The following is an 18,512-nucleotide window of genomic DNA, read 5'->3' on the forward strand; positions in this document are numbered from 1 at the left end:
GCTCAAATGGCGCCCCCAGGCCCCCTGACTTGGGCCAAAACTTTGAAAGGTCCCAGTGCTCCCTTCTTCCTGTTCTACCCTCTCATGGTACTGCTCTGCTACCTACCTGAGGCGACCGCCTCATGGTAAGGCCAGGCCTGCCCTTCCCCCAGACTGTTAGCTACCCCCACCCGGATGGGTAAGGGTGGGTCCCCCCATGCTCCTCTAATGGACTCCCATCCGATGGATAAAGGAGATCCCCATGCACCTATAACAGGAACCTCCCACCACATGTGTAACAGGAGTCCCCCATGCTCCTATAATAGGAACCTCCCACCAGATGGATAACACAATGTACCTGTAACAGGAACACCCTCCCCCCCACACACACACACCAGATTTTTACCTAAAATCCCCCCATGCATTTATTCCAGGGGCTCCGCAGCAGCTGCATACCAGGGTTTCCCCTAATCCACCTATAACGGGCCCACCCATCCAATGGATAACAGGGATCTACCCTTCCCTGCCGAAATGTACTGTAGACTATAAGCCTCCATTTGCAAAAACAACACCATGTTTTTAGCCTTCATGGGCTTTGAAGACTTAGGTCACATAGTAAGAATGCTGATGTTTTACACATGCTAGTACAGTACTTTCAACATTACTACCCAAGTCATAAATTATGGGTCTGAATTTTCCTAGTGCGAACACGACCATGGTTGTAGGGAAAATCTGAAAAAAAGGAAATGACGTCCTGTCTAAACGTGACTTTTGTTGTACTTACGTAGCTGCACCAGTGTAGCTAAACCAATGCAACTTCCCTGTGTACATGTGCAACACTGAACGAGCTTCTCCAATGAAGCTCCAATAGAAGCAAGCCCACTTTTGCATCAGTGCAATACATAAGGAATTTGCTATGGTGTAACTACATTGATATGGTTTCAGAGTAGCAGCCGTGTTAGTCTGTATTCGCAAAAAGAAAAGGAGTACCCGTGGCACCTTAGACACTAACAAATTTATTAGAGCATAAGCTTTCGTGAGCTACAGCTCACTTCATCGGATGCATCCGATGAAGTGAGCTGTAGCTCACGAAAGCTTATGCTCTAATAAATTTGTTAGTCTCTAAGGTGCCACAAGTACTCCTTTTCTTTTTACATTGATATGGTTACATTGGTGCAAATTTCCCTAATCTAGACAAATCATGACTGCAACTGAGGCAATGATATCTGCCTGAATTTGGAGACAGACTCAAGCAGTAGATCTGAGGTGTGAAATGCCCCATTCATCTTAAGGTGGTATTAACTCTGAAGTCTACATCACTGTTGTTCATTTTAGCAGAAATGTCCAGCTCCCGAACTGCAATGCCTTTTTAGCTGCCAGAACTATTTTCATCAAAGCTTCTATGATGAAGTTATGCATTGTCAATCCAAAAATGTGTATTACCTTAAAAAAGAACATGTGGGGTCAGGGTAAAAATACATTGAGTTTAATAATACAATAAAAAAGAGTGGATACCATTGACTGTATTATTCTTTTACATATTTAATTTTAAACATCTTTTTTTAACATTTAGCTGCCACAGAGTTTCCAGTCTCTGTGCCCTTCAGAGAATCCAAGGAACCTTGCTTGCCACAGAGCACTAGACATTGACTGTAATGCTGTTATGGGGTTTTGGTCAACTGTTGTCACAATCACAGTTAAATTGTGGATGACAAATATGATCCTGCTGGTTCCATCCTCTTCTGCAATTGGTGCCAAATGGTCTGGCTGAAATGCAGTCAGCACATAATTACCTCAAATCTCACTCTTATCATATTTTAAGTCCTGTGAGAGCCAGCTTTGCATCTCATCAGCCAACAGCAACTTTACCTTCTTTAGCAGGTGCAGTAAATACAATTGCCTTATGTTGATCTGCATAAGCAAAATGATGCAGGCTGGGCATTTGGAATGAGAGGAGAGAGATCCCAACCCCAATGAATCACCTGATTCCAGAGCAGGCAAACTAACGTCACTGGACTGTGGCAGATTTGAAAGGGTTTTGTGTGTAAATCATAGACTCACAGACCTTAAGGCCAGAAGGAACCCTCATGATCATCTAGTCTGACCTCTTCCACATCACAGATCACAGAACCTCACCCACTTATTCCTGCAATAGACACACAACTTCTGGCTGAGTTACTGAGAATCCACTGTTTACTCTAGTTCAAACCAGCAAGTGACCCATTCCCCTTGCTGTAGAGGAAGGCAAAAAAAACCTTCCCAGGATCTCTGCCAATCTGAACTGAGGAAAAATCCCTTTCTGACTTTAAACATGGTGATCAGTCAGACTCTGAGCATGTGGGTGAGACCCAACAGCCAGACACCTGGGAAATAATTCTCTGTAGTAACTCTACATCTAGGGTCCCATCTCTCGCCATTAGAGATATTTGCTAATAGCAGTCACAGATGAGGACATATGCCATTTTAGGTAACCTTATCACACTATCCCCTCCATAAATGTATCATGCTCAGTCTTGAAACAAATTAGGTTTTTTGGCCCCACTGCTCCCCTTGGAAGGCTGTTCCTGATCTGAACTGGTTATAAGGATAGTATATACAGCATATGCTGAACAGTCTCTTTTAATAACATATTTATAAAAACCAATTTGTTTGGACTTGACCCTTCCCTGTGGGGTGGTGTCCACCTAGCTGGTGCTGTTGTGAAAGAGACACAGCGACTTGTGCACCAACTTTTCCTGTAGCTTGTAGGCTCTTCCTTGACTTATGAGGAAGTGATCAGAGTAAAACCAAAGCCAAAATAAATGGATTCCAGCACATTTCAGTTTATATAGTTTTATTTATAAAGAAATTGCAGAATGTTGCAGAATTCCAGTAGGTGGCATAAACAGAATGTAACACATTTCCTTGACAGCATTCAAATAGTTACAGTTGCTAACAAATGGTGACTGTATCACACCACAATATAAGATTGGTACATCAGGGATGGCTCTAAAAAATCTATGTGCACTGGAGTGGTCACTGCTGCATGTTTTGGTGGGACTGGGCAGGGCAGCAGATTAGCTTTCGTCTTTGTCAGCTTCCTCCTTCTCGTCTTCATCATCTTTCTCCCCCTGGAGTTTTTGCCGAGCAAATTCCTCAATCACAATGTCTTCCTCACTGGAGAGAAGAAGACAGAATGATGAGGTCTCAAAATTGGGACTTTGGAGACTACACACTTCATCTGCCTGGGGGGGGCGGGAGAGAGAGGAGGGAGGGTCACAGTGTGAAAGTCCCAAAAGGGTGAAGTCCCTGCTTAAATAATCAGAACCATGGAGACAATGTCCACTTTCTGCTGACACCCAGCCTCACAGGACTCCTCAATGCACATGTTCTGCTGAGGAACAGTGCTTTGCCTTCTGTACATATTTCAGCCCTGGCCCCATGAGGCTTGGAGTGCTAACTGGTAAGGACAGTGTAGTGGGGAACATTTATTGAAGGAAATCCACAAGATGTGCTGATGAATAGTAAATAGCTACTCAAGTAGCTGAGACTTTTACCAGCAGCAGCAATGCAATTCTGCCCAGGACATTCAGCTAGGTGTGTGTATGGAGGGGGGGAACCTGCATCTAAAGAGATTTCTGAAGACGAAGTTTTACACAGTGACCAAACAGACAAAATGGAGACAGAGAGACATAAAGAGGATGAGTTACCTTCTTGCAAGAGGGAAATGCAAAATGACACCATGAAACAGAGAAAGAGGCACAAAAAAGAACAGAAGGAAAAAAGGAGAAAATTCAGCAAAACAGGTTCCAAAATTTCAAGAATATAAAGTGATTCGACAAACTGAATGAAGTGCAAATGGGTTCCATACTCTTGAGAGAAATTTGAAATATCCTGACTAGGCCCATAGAGAGGCTATAAAGGGCACATTCTTTGCTGTGAGAACACGTGAGCAGCTTATCTAGGCACAGGGAGCTCCTGAACTCTGTCTGTTCCCAAAGTACTGTTCTGATTTTCATGCATTTCTCCAGTGTCCCGCAGCAGCAGCTTGCAGGATATAACTAGACACAAAAATGGTCTTTCATGGTCTTGCAGCTATAGATCAAATTAATAGCTGGTGGACTTTGGAGTGGGGGATGGATTTGACATTGTGAGATTTCCTAGAGGGGAAACTTGTAAGTGTGATAATTCCATCCTTGTGTTTTGGTCAGTATAAACTGCTGCCAGCTGGGGAAGTGGGATTTCACCGTTAGAAGTCCTTTGGATAGAGTGTTCTGGAGCTAAACAGAATTACCAGGGCAATAAAGGACTTTATCTTATGAGGCGGGCTCTCAATATATAATTTATTGGCACATAGCGGGATTTGGTACTAACAATTCTGGTGGATTTGTGTCCTGTTGGGACAGTTCTTGGATGCTTTAGACATTTCCTACACTAATTACAGTAGCTACAGGATTTATTGCTGTTAAGAATTCAGCCAGTGCCCTCTCTCTAGGGATATTCTGGATTTTGTTTTGGTTACAGTTTCCTGTAGTCCAGTGCCTGGAGTGCAGCCTCCAGCAGCCGCTAAGCTTAAGTGAGTTGGAGCCAGCTAAGATTACCAAGGAAGCAACAGCACTGGGAGCGCTGTAGTCTGTGTTCTCAGCTGTGCTGATAGGAGCAAGGGACAGAAATCTCCATCAGTGGGCTATCTACCATAGCAACAGAGCAGTGCATGTATCTATGGAGCCAAGTTGGTGAGAGCAATTCCCTTCAGAAAATAATGAAGTAACACTGAAATCGGCAACACAGTTTGGATCTGAAACAACAGGGGCCAGTGTGATTTTAGCAAGGAGAAGAAAAGCCAGGAAACCATAAAATAAACAAAATTAAGCTGCAAACATGCCTCTCTTACAGCTTTGGTTTCTCCTCCCGCTATGACAATGCTCATTTTAGCGGTGACATCACATTGTAATGTCATGGTGTCTGTTGTGATGTCGAGAGCACACATTTGTGGGGCCTGAGCCTGAGCTCTATGATGGATCTTTTGGTCCAAGACACTCACAGGAGGCTCCATAACTGCATATTGAAATAGGAGCAGGTTATTTAGCATTGCAGCTATCACCAATGAGTTTATGTAACAGATTTCTTACAGAAAGCGTTGGTATAGAGGCCGAGAAACCTTTTCCTTACCTTGGCTTGTCTGTAGTCCATTTATAAACACATCCCGGGGAGGCAGAGAAAGATTGAGAGAGACACACAGAGGTTAGTCTGAAACAGGCATTTCAAAAGGACATGTTCTTACTACTGGGATATTTCTATTGGAAAGACACATTCTGGGGCAAATAACTGAAAGGGGCTGTGTGTTTTATCTGCAGAGTTACTGTGGAAGGTCAATAGTAGACATGTGGCTGAGACACCATGCAACCTTGTGAATATTTCTCAGTCTAGATCTCAAGGCAAAGTCAAACCTTCCACTACACTACACACATTGTGGAGTTTTGCATTTATTACTCAATTCTGCTAAATAAGCATTAAACACAGTTCACAGCTCTCCTGTTACCTGTGTTGTGTTTAGTGGCTCAGACACACAATTACAAAATAGGACCTTTGCTCCAGCAAAGCATTAGCCTCAAGTCTTGGCTGAGCATTGGATCACCACCCTTAAAAATTTGTCCTCCACTACAAGCCCACGGCATCATGAAGTTGTGATGTCTGTGCCATCACAATGCAGCATCCTGGTGTGATGATGTAGTTGCATATTCTGCAAGACAAGTTTGCAGGAAACAAGATGGTCCTGTCAAGATCTGGAGAGGTGGCAAACTTACAGGAGACCTTCCCTGGCATGCCATAGACAGATCATGGCTAAAATGTAAGTGGGAACAGCTCTGACTGACTACAAATCCATTGGAAATAATGGACTCTGGAAAGCACAGCCTGTGCCTTCTTCATATTGTTGATGGTATCATTGGCACACTGTGCAGGACATCATGGGAACCCAGTGATGGGTCAGTTTTCAGAAAGTGTGGAAGCTCGGTTTGGAGAGGGAATAATACAAGCCTCTCTCTTTCAGGGTGCATTGGAGCTTCCAGGCCTGGCCATGTCAGAAGGAACAGAGCCACAGAGAAAAGGGCAAATGAACTGATCCCACTTTGGAAAGGCTTTGAGGTTTGTTTTCATCTGGGTTGGGTCTTCTCTGAGCTGAACTGCTTCACCTGGCCTTAGAGATAACTGGTGTCACTAGTGTTTCTGACACCTTCATGAATATGAATGCATTTCCTCTCTGCTGCTTCCCTAGTGAAAATTGTATTCCAGCATGATCACTTACCATCAGTGGGCTTTGGGTGCATCAGAATAACAGGCATCTCAACACCAACATCACTGGAAGGAAAAGCACACATCTCTTAAAGGGGAGAATTACACAGAGACAGTTATGAGGGAAGAGCATGAGTATGTTAAATCTCCTGAACTGACGGCCTTTTCAATGGGCACGAGTACAAGTCTGGCTGTCTCTGCTCAGGTTTGCTTACAGCACTCTGGCAGTCATGGAAACATTCCACAATGTTTTGCAACAATCAGATAATCAAAATCGTAATTAAAACTGATATGTGTTAAAATGTAACTTTTGTGGGACAAGGAAAGGATGGGGAGCAGCTGTGTGTGTTTGCATTAGGAACACTATCCAACTCCCGAATAGTGCTGCGAAATACAGGTCAGAGAGCGGACTGGAGAGAGGTCAGGCTGCAAATCATGGTTTGGGCCAGAAAAGGCCTTGGATTTTCTATTTGACCCACTCCTTCCTCAACTTTGAGTGAAGTTCTCTAGCACAAATCATCTGCTGGGTAATTGCACTAACAGCTGAGCAGGGAATATGAGAGCCCAGAGAAGAGGAGCCACCCACCAGTAGGACATAGGAAGATGTCACACAGGCGGTGTGGGGTTTGACAATCACATCTTCATGCAAGGTGTTTAAAAGTGTGTTTGCATGTGTGTGTTTTGGAGGTGTGAAACTGTGGGGGCGGCTTGATATTCATTCTTGTACAGTGAAAGAAGGATTCATTTCCTCTGGGCCCTGTGCACCATCCGATTGCAAAGCTCCATAAGCAGGGACACCATTCTGATAGACATCCGTCAATTGACTCATTCTTTACCTTGAAGTGAGATCTCCCAGGATGCTGTGGGGATGAAAGAAAGAACATAGAATTCAGCTAAAAAACAGTACAACAAATACAAATGTAATGAATGAGTGGAAAATGTCCCCTTCTGGACAATGAGGCTTTTCATTTCGTGTCACTGTTACTTTGGGCAAGTGAGTGACACCCTTCTCAGATCCCTGCTGTCATGGCACCCAGGTGTCCTGTGGTGATGCGTCAAGAGTCCCATACCCTCCTCTCCATGACGCAAATCATAAATGAAAATACTGAATAGTACTGGACCTAGGACTGACTCCTGTGGCACCCCATTAGATATACTCTCCCAGTTTGACAATGAATCGTTGATACCTTCTTTCTTTGAGCACGGTCTTTAACCAGTTATGTACTCACCTTATAGGAATTTTATCTCCACCACATTTCCCTAGTTTGCTTATGAGAATGTAGGGCATTAGAGAATGTTTGGTAATAAAGTGAGGTGCAGGGGTATAAATGGGGATCTGACCTGGGAGCAAAGGGGTGGGAATCATTGAGAATCCAAGGCTCACCTCTGGAACGGATGCCATGTGGATGACCCAATGCCTGGATGATTTAAGTCAGCAGTTCTCAAACTGTGGGTCAGGACCCCAAAGTGGGTCGTGAACCCATTTTAATGGGGTCGCCAGGGCTCGCATTAGACTTGCTGGGGCTGAAGCCTGAGCCCACCAAGTTCAGCCCTGTGTGGTGGGGCTCAGGTTACAGGCCCCCACCTGGGCATAGGTGCCAACTCCAAAAGGTGTTCCAAAAATTAGTGGGTGCTCAGCACCCATCGGCAGCCAACTCCTCCCTTCCCCGCCCAGCACCTCCTGTCCACCAGCGGCCTTTCTGATCAACTCCTCCTCCTCTCTCCCAGTGCCTCCCGCCCGCCACAATTAGCTGTTTCACAGTGGGCAGAAAGCACGGGGGAGGGAGGAGGGGGGTATGGGAACAGGGCGCACTCGGAAGAGGGGATGGAATTGGGCGGGAAGACGTGGGGCTGAAAGAGGTGGGGTGGGGGTGGGGACTTGGGAGAAGGAGGTGGGTGGGGGCAGAGCGGGAGGTTGAGCATCCCTGGGGCCCAGAGTAAGCTGGCATCTTTCCCGCCCAGGGCAGTGGGGCTTGGGTGGGCTCAGGCTTCGGCCCCCTCCACTCAGGGTGGTGTGGCTCAGGTGGGCTCAGGCTTTGGCTCCCTCCACCCGGGGTGGTGGGGCTCGGGCAGGCTCAGGCTTTGGCCCCCTCCATCCGGGGCGATGGGGCTCAGGCAGGCTCAGGCTTTGGTCCTCTCCACACAGGCAATGGGGCTCGGGTAGGCTCAGGCTTCACCTCCCTCCACCCGGGGCAATGGGGCTTGGGTGGGCTCAGGCTTTGGCCCCCTCCACCCAGGCAACGGGGCTCGGGCAGGCTCAGGCTTCGGCTCCCTCCACCCAGGGCGATGGGACTCGGGTGGGCTCAGGCTTTGGCCCCCTCCACCCAGGTAATGGAGCTCAGGCAGGCTCAGGCTTCGGCTCCCTCCACCCAGGGCGGTGGGGCTCAGGCGGGCTCAGGCTTTGGTCCCCTCCACCTGGGGCAATGGAGCTCAGGCAGGTTCAGGCTTTGGTCCCTCTCCTGGGGTTGTGTAGTAATTTTTGCTGTCAGAAGGGGGTTGCGGTGCAATGTAGTTTGAGAACTCCTGGCTTAAGTGTTTGTAGGGTACAGAGATGGCCCCAAAGGCAAACTAAGGAATCCAGTTATTAAGCTATTTCCCTGGTCAGTACATGTCAGTATTATTCTGATTAGCTGTAGTAGTATTGGGGTAGTGCCTAGGAGCTCCAGTCATGGACTGGGACACTGTTATGCTAGGTGTTGTTCAAACACACAACTCATACACTAAAGAGTCACACTCTATGTATCGGAGAGATGCTCACCCTCCTCTGGATACCACTAGGTTGACCTTCACTTTGTAGGACACCAGGATCCCCAATACCTCCTTGTCCATCCCAGGTCTCAGTCTACAAGAAAAAGCATAGAAAAGAGATCAGAAGATGACCTGGGATGAGAAATGCCATGTTGAATTTGTTACCTGATGATCAGGATGACAGCTACTAAAATAGGTTTAAGCCACCACAACAATGCCATAAAAATCTTGTAATCTGTGACTGCCATAGGGCTCCATCTTGTGCAGAGGGAAGTAACTGTTTAACTGCACAGCCACAGAGCACAAAGGAAGGGAAGACTAATGTAGCTGAAAGCATGGAGGAATTTGTGGGGGTAGATGGTAATTACCTCAGCTGGAATTTTATCAGGACACTAGGGCTGATGCACCGGCTCTTGGAAAAAGTGTTATGGATCTTTTCAAGATCATGGTCAGGCCCATGGGCTTACCTCTCACCTGCAAGATGGATCAGTGGGTGTGCATCCTCATCACAAACTCAACAAATTCTTCAGCATGATTAACAGTCTCTGCTCAAGAAGGTCTTAGAAACAGAGCTGCAGGGACTGAAGCAGGACAGGATCAAGGTACATAAGCAGTGTGTAGGGGCCCAGGACTGGACTAGCAGGAGTGGAGGCTGCAGCTCAAGGTTTGGGTATCTAGGTATTGGCAAGCAGCACTGGATAGTACAAAGTGGGAGTAGTGTGTGGGAAGTGGTTGTCTGGCAGAGACTGATAAAAGAAGCAAAGAGATCGGCCGGAGAGTACTGTTGGCAGGGTGGAGGCCTTTCTCTTACATGGTGGTGGAGGCCAGGTTGGTGTCCTCATGTTTGAGTTTGCCATCAAGTGCCAGGCCACGCTTCTCACGGTTGGATGATAGGCTGGGAGTCACTGTGTAGCTTTTGGAGAAGGTGGAATTGGCAGCCACAGTCTCACTGAAAGGGATGCAGAGAGGAAAGCTCAGAACAGCCACCAAAGTCCCAACAGAGAACAGAGTAGTGACAATTGCAAGTAACCCATTGGAAAGCTAGGATCCTGAGCTGCCTGCTGCTGCACCAGGGAACAGCTTGTGATTATGGACCCAGAGCAGATGTATCTGGGCAGAGCAAAGCCACAGCACACTACCTGATCTCTTCCCCCAACCCTGCTGTCTATATGTCCCAGGAAGAGGAGAATCTCTATTCCCCCCACCACCCCGCCAAACACAAACGTGCCTGCTGTCTGTATTCCCCTGGCTTCTCTGTCTCCTTTTCTCTCTCTCATTTTCCTTCTCCTTTCTATTCCTCTTCCCCTTTTTTTTCTCCCTCTTCCTTTGCACAGGAACACAGGACCTGCCAGATTGGATTGACCTGTGACCCATCGAGTCCATGCAATATCTTGTCTCTGACAGTGACCAGCACCAGATGCTCCAGAGAAAGTTGCAAGGACCCTGCTGTGGGCAGTTGTGTGACAATCTGTCCCCAGGGAAGTTTCCTCCTAGCCCCCAGTGGTTAGACAGTGGCTTATGCCCTGATGCTTGGGGGTTTATATCCCTTCCAAAGCTCTGTTTCTTTTTCCCTATTTCCTATTAGAACTCTGGATAGTCTTTCTCCGCATTGAAACGTCATCTTTCCTGCCTCCTCTCTTTCCCTATCTGTCTCTTCCCACTCCTTGACTCTCTCTCTCTCTCTTTCTCCCCATCACTCTACTGGCCAGCCAAGCCCAGTGGTATATGATCTGCTACCTCCTCTCACTTACAGTATCTCTTCTGTGCACACGTTCTTTGTATATTTGTCCAGTGAATAGAGAACCACGTCCGTGATCTGCTCGACTGATCAGAGAGAAAGGGAACACAATGTCTATTATGGCAACGACATGCCTATCACATAGGATGTTGCACACACTGTCCATGGCTCTGTACAGAGGCATGCGCAGGAATTTAGATTTGACTGCTTTCAGAGGGGCACATTAAACACACACAAGTGAAAGGTTTGCCTGATCCGCCCCCCCGCACCCCTGGCCCAGATTTCTCGAGACACCCTGGCGGGGATGCCCAGCGGCAAGGTGGCAACAGCTCCCCTGGCAGCTGCACTCTCCGAGTCCCTGCAGTCCCCCCAGCCCCCCCCCCCCGGGAGGAAGCAGCAAGGCGGCTGGCTGTCACCTGAACTCCTCCTCCCCCTCTCCCTCCCCCTCCAGCTGCTGCTTCTTCCCCGCTGCTGGAGTCCCAGCACTGCTGCCTGCTTTTCAGGCACCCACTGAAGTGAGTCAGGGCTGGAGGCCGAGGCAACACCTGGGACACCAGCAGCAGAGAAAGAGAAGCAGCAGGCTGAACCTGCAGGGATCAGGGAAGGAGGAGCTCGGCTGGCAGCCAGCCACGCTGCTTCTTCCCTCCCTTGGCTGTAGAGACACGCTGAGATTGGAGGAGGGGCATGCTCATGCTTGCCCCCCTTGTGCATGCCCCGTGACACTGCGGCTCTATAACATCTCAAGAGGTAGTCCCTTAAACCAGTGGAATAGCAGGGGGCTTCCCAAGGATTTTCCTAGTCATTCCACCACTGCATTGACAGGTTAGATAAAGTTGGAGCATGACACACATCGTGCAGGCTTCTGGCCTCAGTTGTTTTACATCTCATCCCTCCCCTGACAGTCTGAGCTCTATGAGGGCAAATGAAACTATTGTGTCTCTAAACCGCATTCCTAAACCATACAAAGCACCTGGTTCTTCCCTCCCACACATTGGTTTAAAGGAGGTATAACCCCACTGAAGTCAGTGGAACTACACTGATGTAGAACCGGTGCAAGCGAGAGGAGAAGCAGGCACAGGGATTTACTCTCTGGGCCTGGGAGAGTGGGGAAGAGAAGAGGTGAGGCATTTGGCCTTGTGCCCAACCAGCACAGTTCCCCGATTGGGCCCATGTGCAGACTTATTTATAAAAGCTGACTCTCACAAAGGTGTTTTAAAGGTCTGCCCCAGGGTGTGGGACATGAGCAAAGTGTAGGGCAGGGGGCAAAAGGAAGAATGTGGGGCACAGGAGGTAAGAATGAAGCTGAGGCCTGAGGGTGTGTACCATGCTCTCTCTCACCTGATATTTTAATTTTCTTCACAATCTTGGTGGTGGTGTTGTTGATATTAATATTGACAGTGATTGGGTCTCCATGGTAATAGATCTGCAATCACAATGGAGCTGGTTACACTGCACGCTAACAGGTGTTAAGGAAGTAGCCAGATACTATGATGATGGGCACCAAAGTAAGGACCTAAATAGATAAGTACAAGTTGAGGCACCATGGAAAGAGAGATCTGTAATAGCTAGGGTGCAGGGACCTAAGGGAATGCCTATGCAATGTGCACCAGGACCTCTCCTCTCCAAGAAGGGGACAGCCCAGATAGGAGGTGGTCCTTTGTCTTCTTGGGTCTGTGGAAAGGGTCTGTTTCCAAGCAGTAGAAATACAGACATAGAAGAGAAAGTTCCAGCCCAACTAAACTCCTGAGGATTCACCCCAGGGTAAAGCATGTCTTAAAAAGTACAGGCTGGGATGAAGCCCCCATATTTATTGGCAAATGAATGGTGGATGCTGGAAGGCTGAGAGGCACAATAGGTCAGGAGGCTGGAGTGGAGGCGAGATCCTCTTCTGGAGCCTCAGTTTCACAGCTGAGCACTTCTGCTGTAATCAGTCTCTAGCAGCAAAGGGAAAGACCAGCATGTACCAGTCTGTATGGGACAGGCCCTACTTGCAAGAGTACAGGGGAGAGAGTCCATACAGGGATACAGACCTCCTTATCCAAGGAGGCCTCAAGGTGTAAGGGCTTGTCAGACATCATGAATTGCCTGGTGGTCTCTGACTTTGGTGCTGGACCTGTATTTACTGGGGCAAACTGGACCTTTCGGATCACCAGTCGCACTGAATTCCTGCAGGGATGAGAAATGGCCAGGCCTGTAAGCACAGAGACATTGGGTCTATCCCAAGGGGTCCCACATATAACCTACCCTTCTCCCCCAGCTAGATCTAAAAGAATGGAGGAAAATGTCTGTTTGCTTAAACAGATGGACACTTTTATTCCCCTGCCCCAGGGTGATGTATGGGCAAACCAAAGTATGCTCTTAAGAAGCATCAGAAATGGAAACAGAGGCTGGCACCTTGAATCAAAAAACATGAGGCAGGGATGATGGAGGCTAAAGCCTGTGGCTTCCATTGGAAGTATAAACCCAGGGCTGCCCTCCTGCAGGGATTTGGCCTCAGGGGAGAAACTTGGTAAAGAAGGGATGCACTGGAATTACCTCTTGTGAATTTTCTCCTCCAGATTTTCAGCACAAAATCCTTTGACCTCAAAGTCCACACCACAAGCCTGAGGGAAACCCAGTTGGTTAGAAGGTTATAGTGATAGGCCTCAGGGTGGAACAGGGCCCCTTAACTTCCATCAGGGATAATAAGAGCTGATAGTTACATTTATTCACCTCCTTTCCTCATCACATCAGTGTGTATCATCAACCTCTCTGAAGACCCTGTCTTTGCATGAAGCATGTGCTACCTCCCTCTCAGAGCTGCCCCCCACTGGCTGTATCACAATGGAAGCAGCTGTGATTTTTGGAGCCCCAAAGTTGGAGCAGGTTGTTGGAGACAGATTCTTAATTCATCCATCCACCTCTTTGTCTTTCTCTCAGGCCAATGATAGGTATGAAAAGCGGAACCCAAGCTCACCTTTCCAAGATCTTCCGGTCCTGGCTGGAGAGTGACTGAACAGGGCAAGTTGGTTGCCATCTGGGGGAGAGAGGAAATCTTTACCAAGAACACCAAACCCAACCCAGCAGAACAGCACAATCAGAGCTCAGGTTCCCCCTCACTCATTGTAATGTCTGACTCCAGGCTAGTGACCTCTGGCACTGAGGGGTGCTCGGGATGAGAAAATCCCTAGCTTCAGTCCCCTGGGGCTTGGGGTTTATAGTGGGATAGATGTGTCCCTGGCAGATATTTTGGTAGCAGCTCAGAGTTCTGCAGGTGAGTTTCCTCTTCCATCATGGCTATAGGCTCAGATAAGGAGTGTGCCTGAGGATTAGCTCCCTAAGGCATAAATGGAGCAAGGAACTTCACACACACACACACACACACACACACACTGCACACCCATACACCACACCATGGTAGCAACGCATTTGGGGCCCCATAGTCTCTTTGTACTTTCTTAAGCCACTGTCTACGACATGGGCTTTATGTCTGTCCATAGGAAGCTTCTGTTCAAGCTGATGCTGGTGCTGGTTCTGCTCCAATCCCTTACCCAAGGGACAAAATCCCAAGACTGCTCCCCCAGCAATATGGCAGCACCTTTGAGCTGATGTAGCTGAGAAGGATACTGCTATTAGTTAACTCCTTGATTTAGTTGCCACTGATCCTGGATTATTTGTTGGGGAGTATGAGAAGTGGCCATTGCTTCACAGCTCCAGAGAGACTGTGCACAGCAAGAGATAGTGGAGTATGTGAATGGAAAGAGCCATGTGTGTTAGAAGTTCCTACCTCGAAAGTGAAGGGGTAAGCATGCTCGCCCAGCTTCTTCAACAGCTTTTCCTGCAAAGGAGTGAGGGAAGTTGGTGTCTGTTCTGGCACAGGAGGATAAATCTGAGTGGTCAGGACATAGAGGTCCTTCCTGAAGGTCAAGCCAATGACATCCAGGTCGTCTCGGCCATAGCGGAATGCACAAGTCAGAATCACATACACTGGGGCCAATGCAGGACAGATGGAAATTGAAAGAGAGAAAAGAAGATGAGCAAAAGGAAAGAATGAAAATGAGGAAAGGGCAGGTGGAGGAGCAGGATTGAGACAAGAGAAGAGACCATATTAATGACTCTTCAAAGTTAAAAGCAGTTTCTTTGTGCAGACAAAAATCTGACCCAATTATCTAGGGCTGGGTCTCTAAATCCCAGTGGAAAGATAGAAAGATCCATGAAATCCTTCTTCAAGCCTCTGGTAGCTTCAGAATCAGTCCCCAAGACAGAAGAGAAGAGCAGAAAACAGAGACAGTCTTTCATCTCTAGCTCAGGAAGGGTTGCTTTGAATAGGGAGACTGGTGATCATTAGGCATTTTAACCTAACTACAATCAAAAGGCATATCATAGCCTCAACATTTGCATCTTATTGCTGCAGAGAGTTACCTTTTCTATCCTTCAGATACTCTGGATCAATCAAGACAACACCATCTGCAAATAAGCACAAGAAGTGCAGGTGAGCTCAGCCTTCACAACAGGTGGGGCTGCAAATGTTCTTTTAAAAATGTACTTTATCCATAAAATTTAGTCACTCCTTTCTCCAGCTGCAGAGACATTAGCCCATCCCATAGGGAAATTGCATGTTGAAGAGCTGCTACCGCTTCCTAAAATACTTCCAAAACCATTTCCATGTAGTGATCAGTTTTCTCCATATACAGTCCTGGCTGACCCCCTGGGTACGTACTCAGACAAGCTGCTCATGCTGTCATGGGCACATTTCTATTTTTAGTATGCTAACTTGAGCAGAGCTAGTGCGTGTCTGTCTACCTGCTCCTAGAGGCTAGATTTTCTGCTTCTCCCACCTTTGTCTTATGTTACAGATATTTGCAGGAAACCAGAATTTTTGCTTCTCACAAGTCTTGCTTGCTCCTGTTGCTTATTCCCACTGAAAATCACCGACCACTGGAACATATGGAGCTAAGCCATTTTACACCAGCTGAGAATCTGGCCTCACAAAACTTTTGTTTGTAATGTGAGAACCAGCTACATAGCAATCAGCTGCCGTGTCACATGCAGAGGATACTGGCTTGCAGAATGGGATGGGGAAGATAACGACACTCACCTACAGATTCCACAGAATCTACATGGTCCACAAAATCTCTCTTCCCCAAGTAGATGGATAACTGGAGGCAGCATGAGGGGAGAAAAAAAAAAGAACAGCAAAGAAACAGGTTGTTGTTCTTCATTTGACCAGTGGAAGTTTCAAGTTTGTAGCCGTGACTGAGATTATGGAATGGAGATCTCTCGATACTGTGATTATTAAAGTTATCAGAACAGCCATCATTACTTAGGGACTTCATTATATTTAAAAATGCCAGGTGCACCAGAAATAGAGTAAGAAAGAGATTGAAGAGGGAGGGATTCCCCACAATGCACCCCTGGTGGATTTGGAATCCCCCTGGTATGGAGTCTCTGACACACATGTTCCTTCAAGTCTCTCTTAGTAGTGCCTGAATAAATCAAATACAATTTAGTTCAACAGGTAAAGTGTCTTGGGATACAAATTTGCATGTGTCTGTGTTCTGCAGCCCCCCAGGCTTGCCCAAGCTCAGCGGGTATTTACCTTCCCATTGGGGCTGGTCTTCTTAAAAACCCTGCAGAGGAAACAAACACAAAGGGTTTGGGAAGGTCTGGGAAAAGATTGCAAGTCCCTGCAGGCTGGCCTCTGCCGAAGTGCTGTGTTCAGAGAAAGGGAGGAGAAGGGGAGTCAGTTCACCTGGTAGTTAGGAGAAAGTCAGGGAGCAAGGCTGAGTCTGTAGCCAGAACTCTCAGTAACGGAGGAGTGGGCATGTGAATTCAGGATCTTTGGGGGTTCAGTCCCTTGCATCGTCAGACCCCAAACTGAGCTCCTGCCTATTTCTGCCTGGTGCAGACTCAAATATATTGTTCTGCCTGGTGCAGACTCAAGAATATTCCTGGTGGGGAGGAGTGGAGGACATACTGTTGCCACAGACCATATTTTAAAGGCTGGGGAGGAAAGCAGGGAACTGCGATGTGAGAGTGTTAGCTAGTGAACAGCTCCTGGAGTTAGGGAGACCATGTGTATATATCTCCTTTCACTGTAGAATATGGTCAGCCAGCCAGGCACTGGTCCTGCTCCTGTCTCAGGTTTCTCAGGTAGGGCTGCTGCATTTCCCCAATTCTCTCTAGCTGCTGGCACTGGGGAGTGGATTTCTCCACAGGACAGGGAGCTACTGTTGCCAAATACTCAGGCCTGGTTTGCACTTAGGTCAACAGGTGCTCAGGGATGGGGAAAATCCACCTAGGTGAGCTATGCCAACCTAACCCGGGGTGTAAATGTAGCTGCGGAGGTGTTATTGCTACAATGACAGAAAAATCCCTACTGTTGCTGTAGGATGCATCTACACTACAGGTTATGCCAGTCTATCTATGGCACCATAACTCTGCTGCTGTAGTCCCCGTAGTGTAGACATGGCCTTAGTAACTCTAAACTCTGATGCTTTAGCATATGCTGTGGGGCAAGTTCCTATCCCAGTTAGACATTATCTGCAGTCAGGGTAAAAGGCTACAAGGGCTCCCAGTGCTCCTATTTTCTGGCATGAACAGATCACCCAGTGGTGAGGAGACAATCCCCCAAGTACATAGATGTGACTGCATATGCATACAGATACCGCTCTCATCAAAAGAGACTGGATTTGGGACCTTCAGCAACAAAGTCAAACTGCTTGATCTATGAGATAGATGCAGGGTTTATAGTCACTGGGCCCAGCCACTACACGTGAACACTGCAGCACATATGACCTACCACGAGGGTCGGTTTTTTGTGATGGTGGGGTTCCTCCTCCTTTAACGTATCAAGAACTGGCCACTGCTTGGGCCAGGACACTGGACTTAATGGACTACTGGCCTGGTTTGATTTTGGCAGGAGCTGGGATACTTGACTGGGTTGGAAGTTCCTCTGGTCCTATGTCCATCTGGCTCCTGGCCCAGACTCTGGAGGATCAAAGTCATCTTGGACATCCTTGCCAGCTGGAGGCTGATGCTAAGGAGCTGATAATGACTTCAGTGTCAATTCCCATTACCATAATCCCACATTCCCTTTGCATCAAGTCTAACATTAAGCACCCAGCTTCCTTCAGACGCAGGCTGTGCTCTGGGTGAGATACAGAGAGGGAGAGCTTGCATAATGCCAGCAGATGGCATTGAATATGCATGACTGTGAGAGGGATGGGCCACCAAAGCCAGGCAAAGTCCTGTCACCCACTGCTAAACACACATGCATGAGACTCCTGACCATCCCTGGAGGGTGGCACGTCCCAGTCCCACATGGAGAGAGAGCAAAAGGCAACGTGGGCTGGTTGCAGGACTCTCTCCGGAGAGGGCTGAGGCCTTCAAAACAATGGGCATTTACCCCATTCCGTCCAATCTCTGAAGGGTATAGGCTGCCTCCACTAGAGCTGGGGTGAGCTAACACAATGTGTTTGGGATCCCCTCTTTCCTGTGAAGGGTGCTGCATGTGGGCACTCTGCAGTGCCCCAATCCAATACAGAGCGGGAGAAGGAAGAGGAAGACATACTTGGAGCCGTCTGACATTTTCAATCAGTTGCTGCACAGCAGGGGTTCTGCAAAAGGAAGCAAAAGAAAACAATCAAGAGCAGGGGCTTCAGAGAGCCCTTTAAAATTGGGGGGGGGCATAGATTTGCGCTCCTCCCACCTGACCCTCCTCTTCCTCTCTCAGGCACCCCCTTCCCACCAGCAGCCTGACTCCCCTGGCCCATAAGCCCCTATACCCACCCCC

At 47.8% G+C, this 18,512-nt stretch overlaps 1 protein-coding gene across 2 annotated transcripts; it reads right to left on the reverse strand.

Moving 5' to 3' along the window:
• Positions 1 to 2,917: 2,917 nt before the first annotated feature.
• Positions 2,918 to 18,311, reverse strand: ARR3 (arrestin 3). 2 transcript variants are annotated; one of them, XM_038416314.1, is made up of 16 exons: positions 18,291 to 18,311; positions 16,317 to 16,347; positions 15,816 to 15,876; positions 15,140 to 15,184; positions 14,505 to 14,704; positions 13,695 to 13,754; positions 13,274 to 13,341; positions 12,769 to 12,904; positions 12,077 to 12,161; positions 10,752 to 10,824; positions 9,812 to 9,949; positions 9,011 to 9,094; positions 7,089 to 7,112; positions 6,266 to 6,318; positions 5,131 to 5,140; positions 2,918 to 3,135 (listed from the first exon to the last, which is right to left on the reverse strand). In XM_038416314.1, exons 1-16 carry the CDS (start codon positions 18,305 to 18,307, stop codon positions 3,036 to 3,038), a joined length of 1,185 nt encoding a protein of 394 aa, XP_038272242.1. In that variant the 5' UTR covers positions 18,308 to 18,311; the 3' UTR covers positions 2,918 to 3,035. The 2 variants fall into 2 exon arrangements, with proteins under 2 accessions (XP_038272242.1, XP_043348035.1); XM_043492100.1 differs by lacking the exon at positions 7,089 to 7,112.
• Positions 18,312 to 18,512: the final 201 nt, after the last annotated feature.

Source organism: Dermochelys coriacea, chromosome 9 (assembly GCF_009764565.3).
Source record: "Dermochelys coriacea isolate rDerCor1 chromosome 9, rDerCor1.pri.v4, whole genome shotgun sequence".
Classification (NCBI taxonomy): Eukaryota; Metazoa; Chordata; order Testudines; family Dermochelyidae; genus Dermochelys; species Dermochelys coriacea.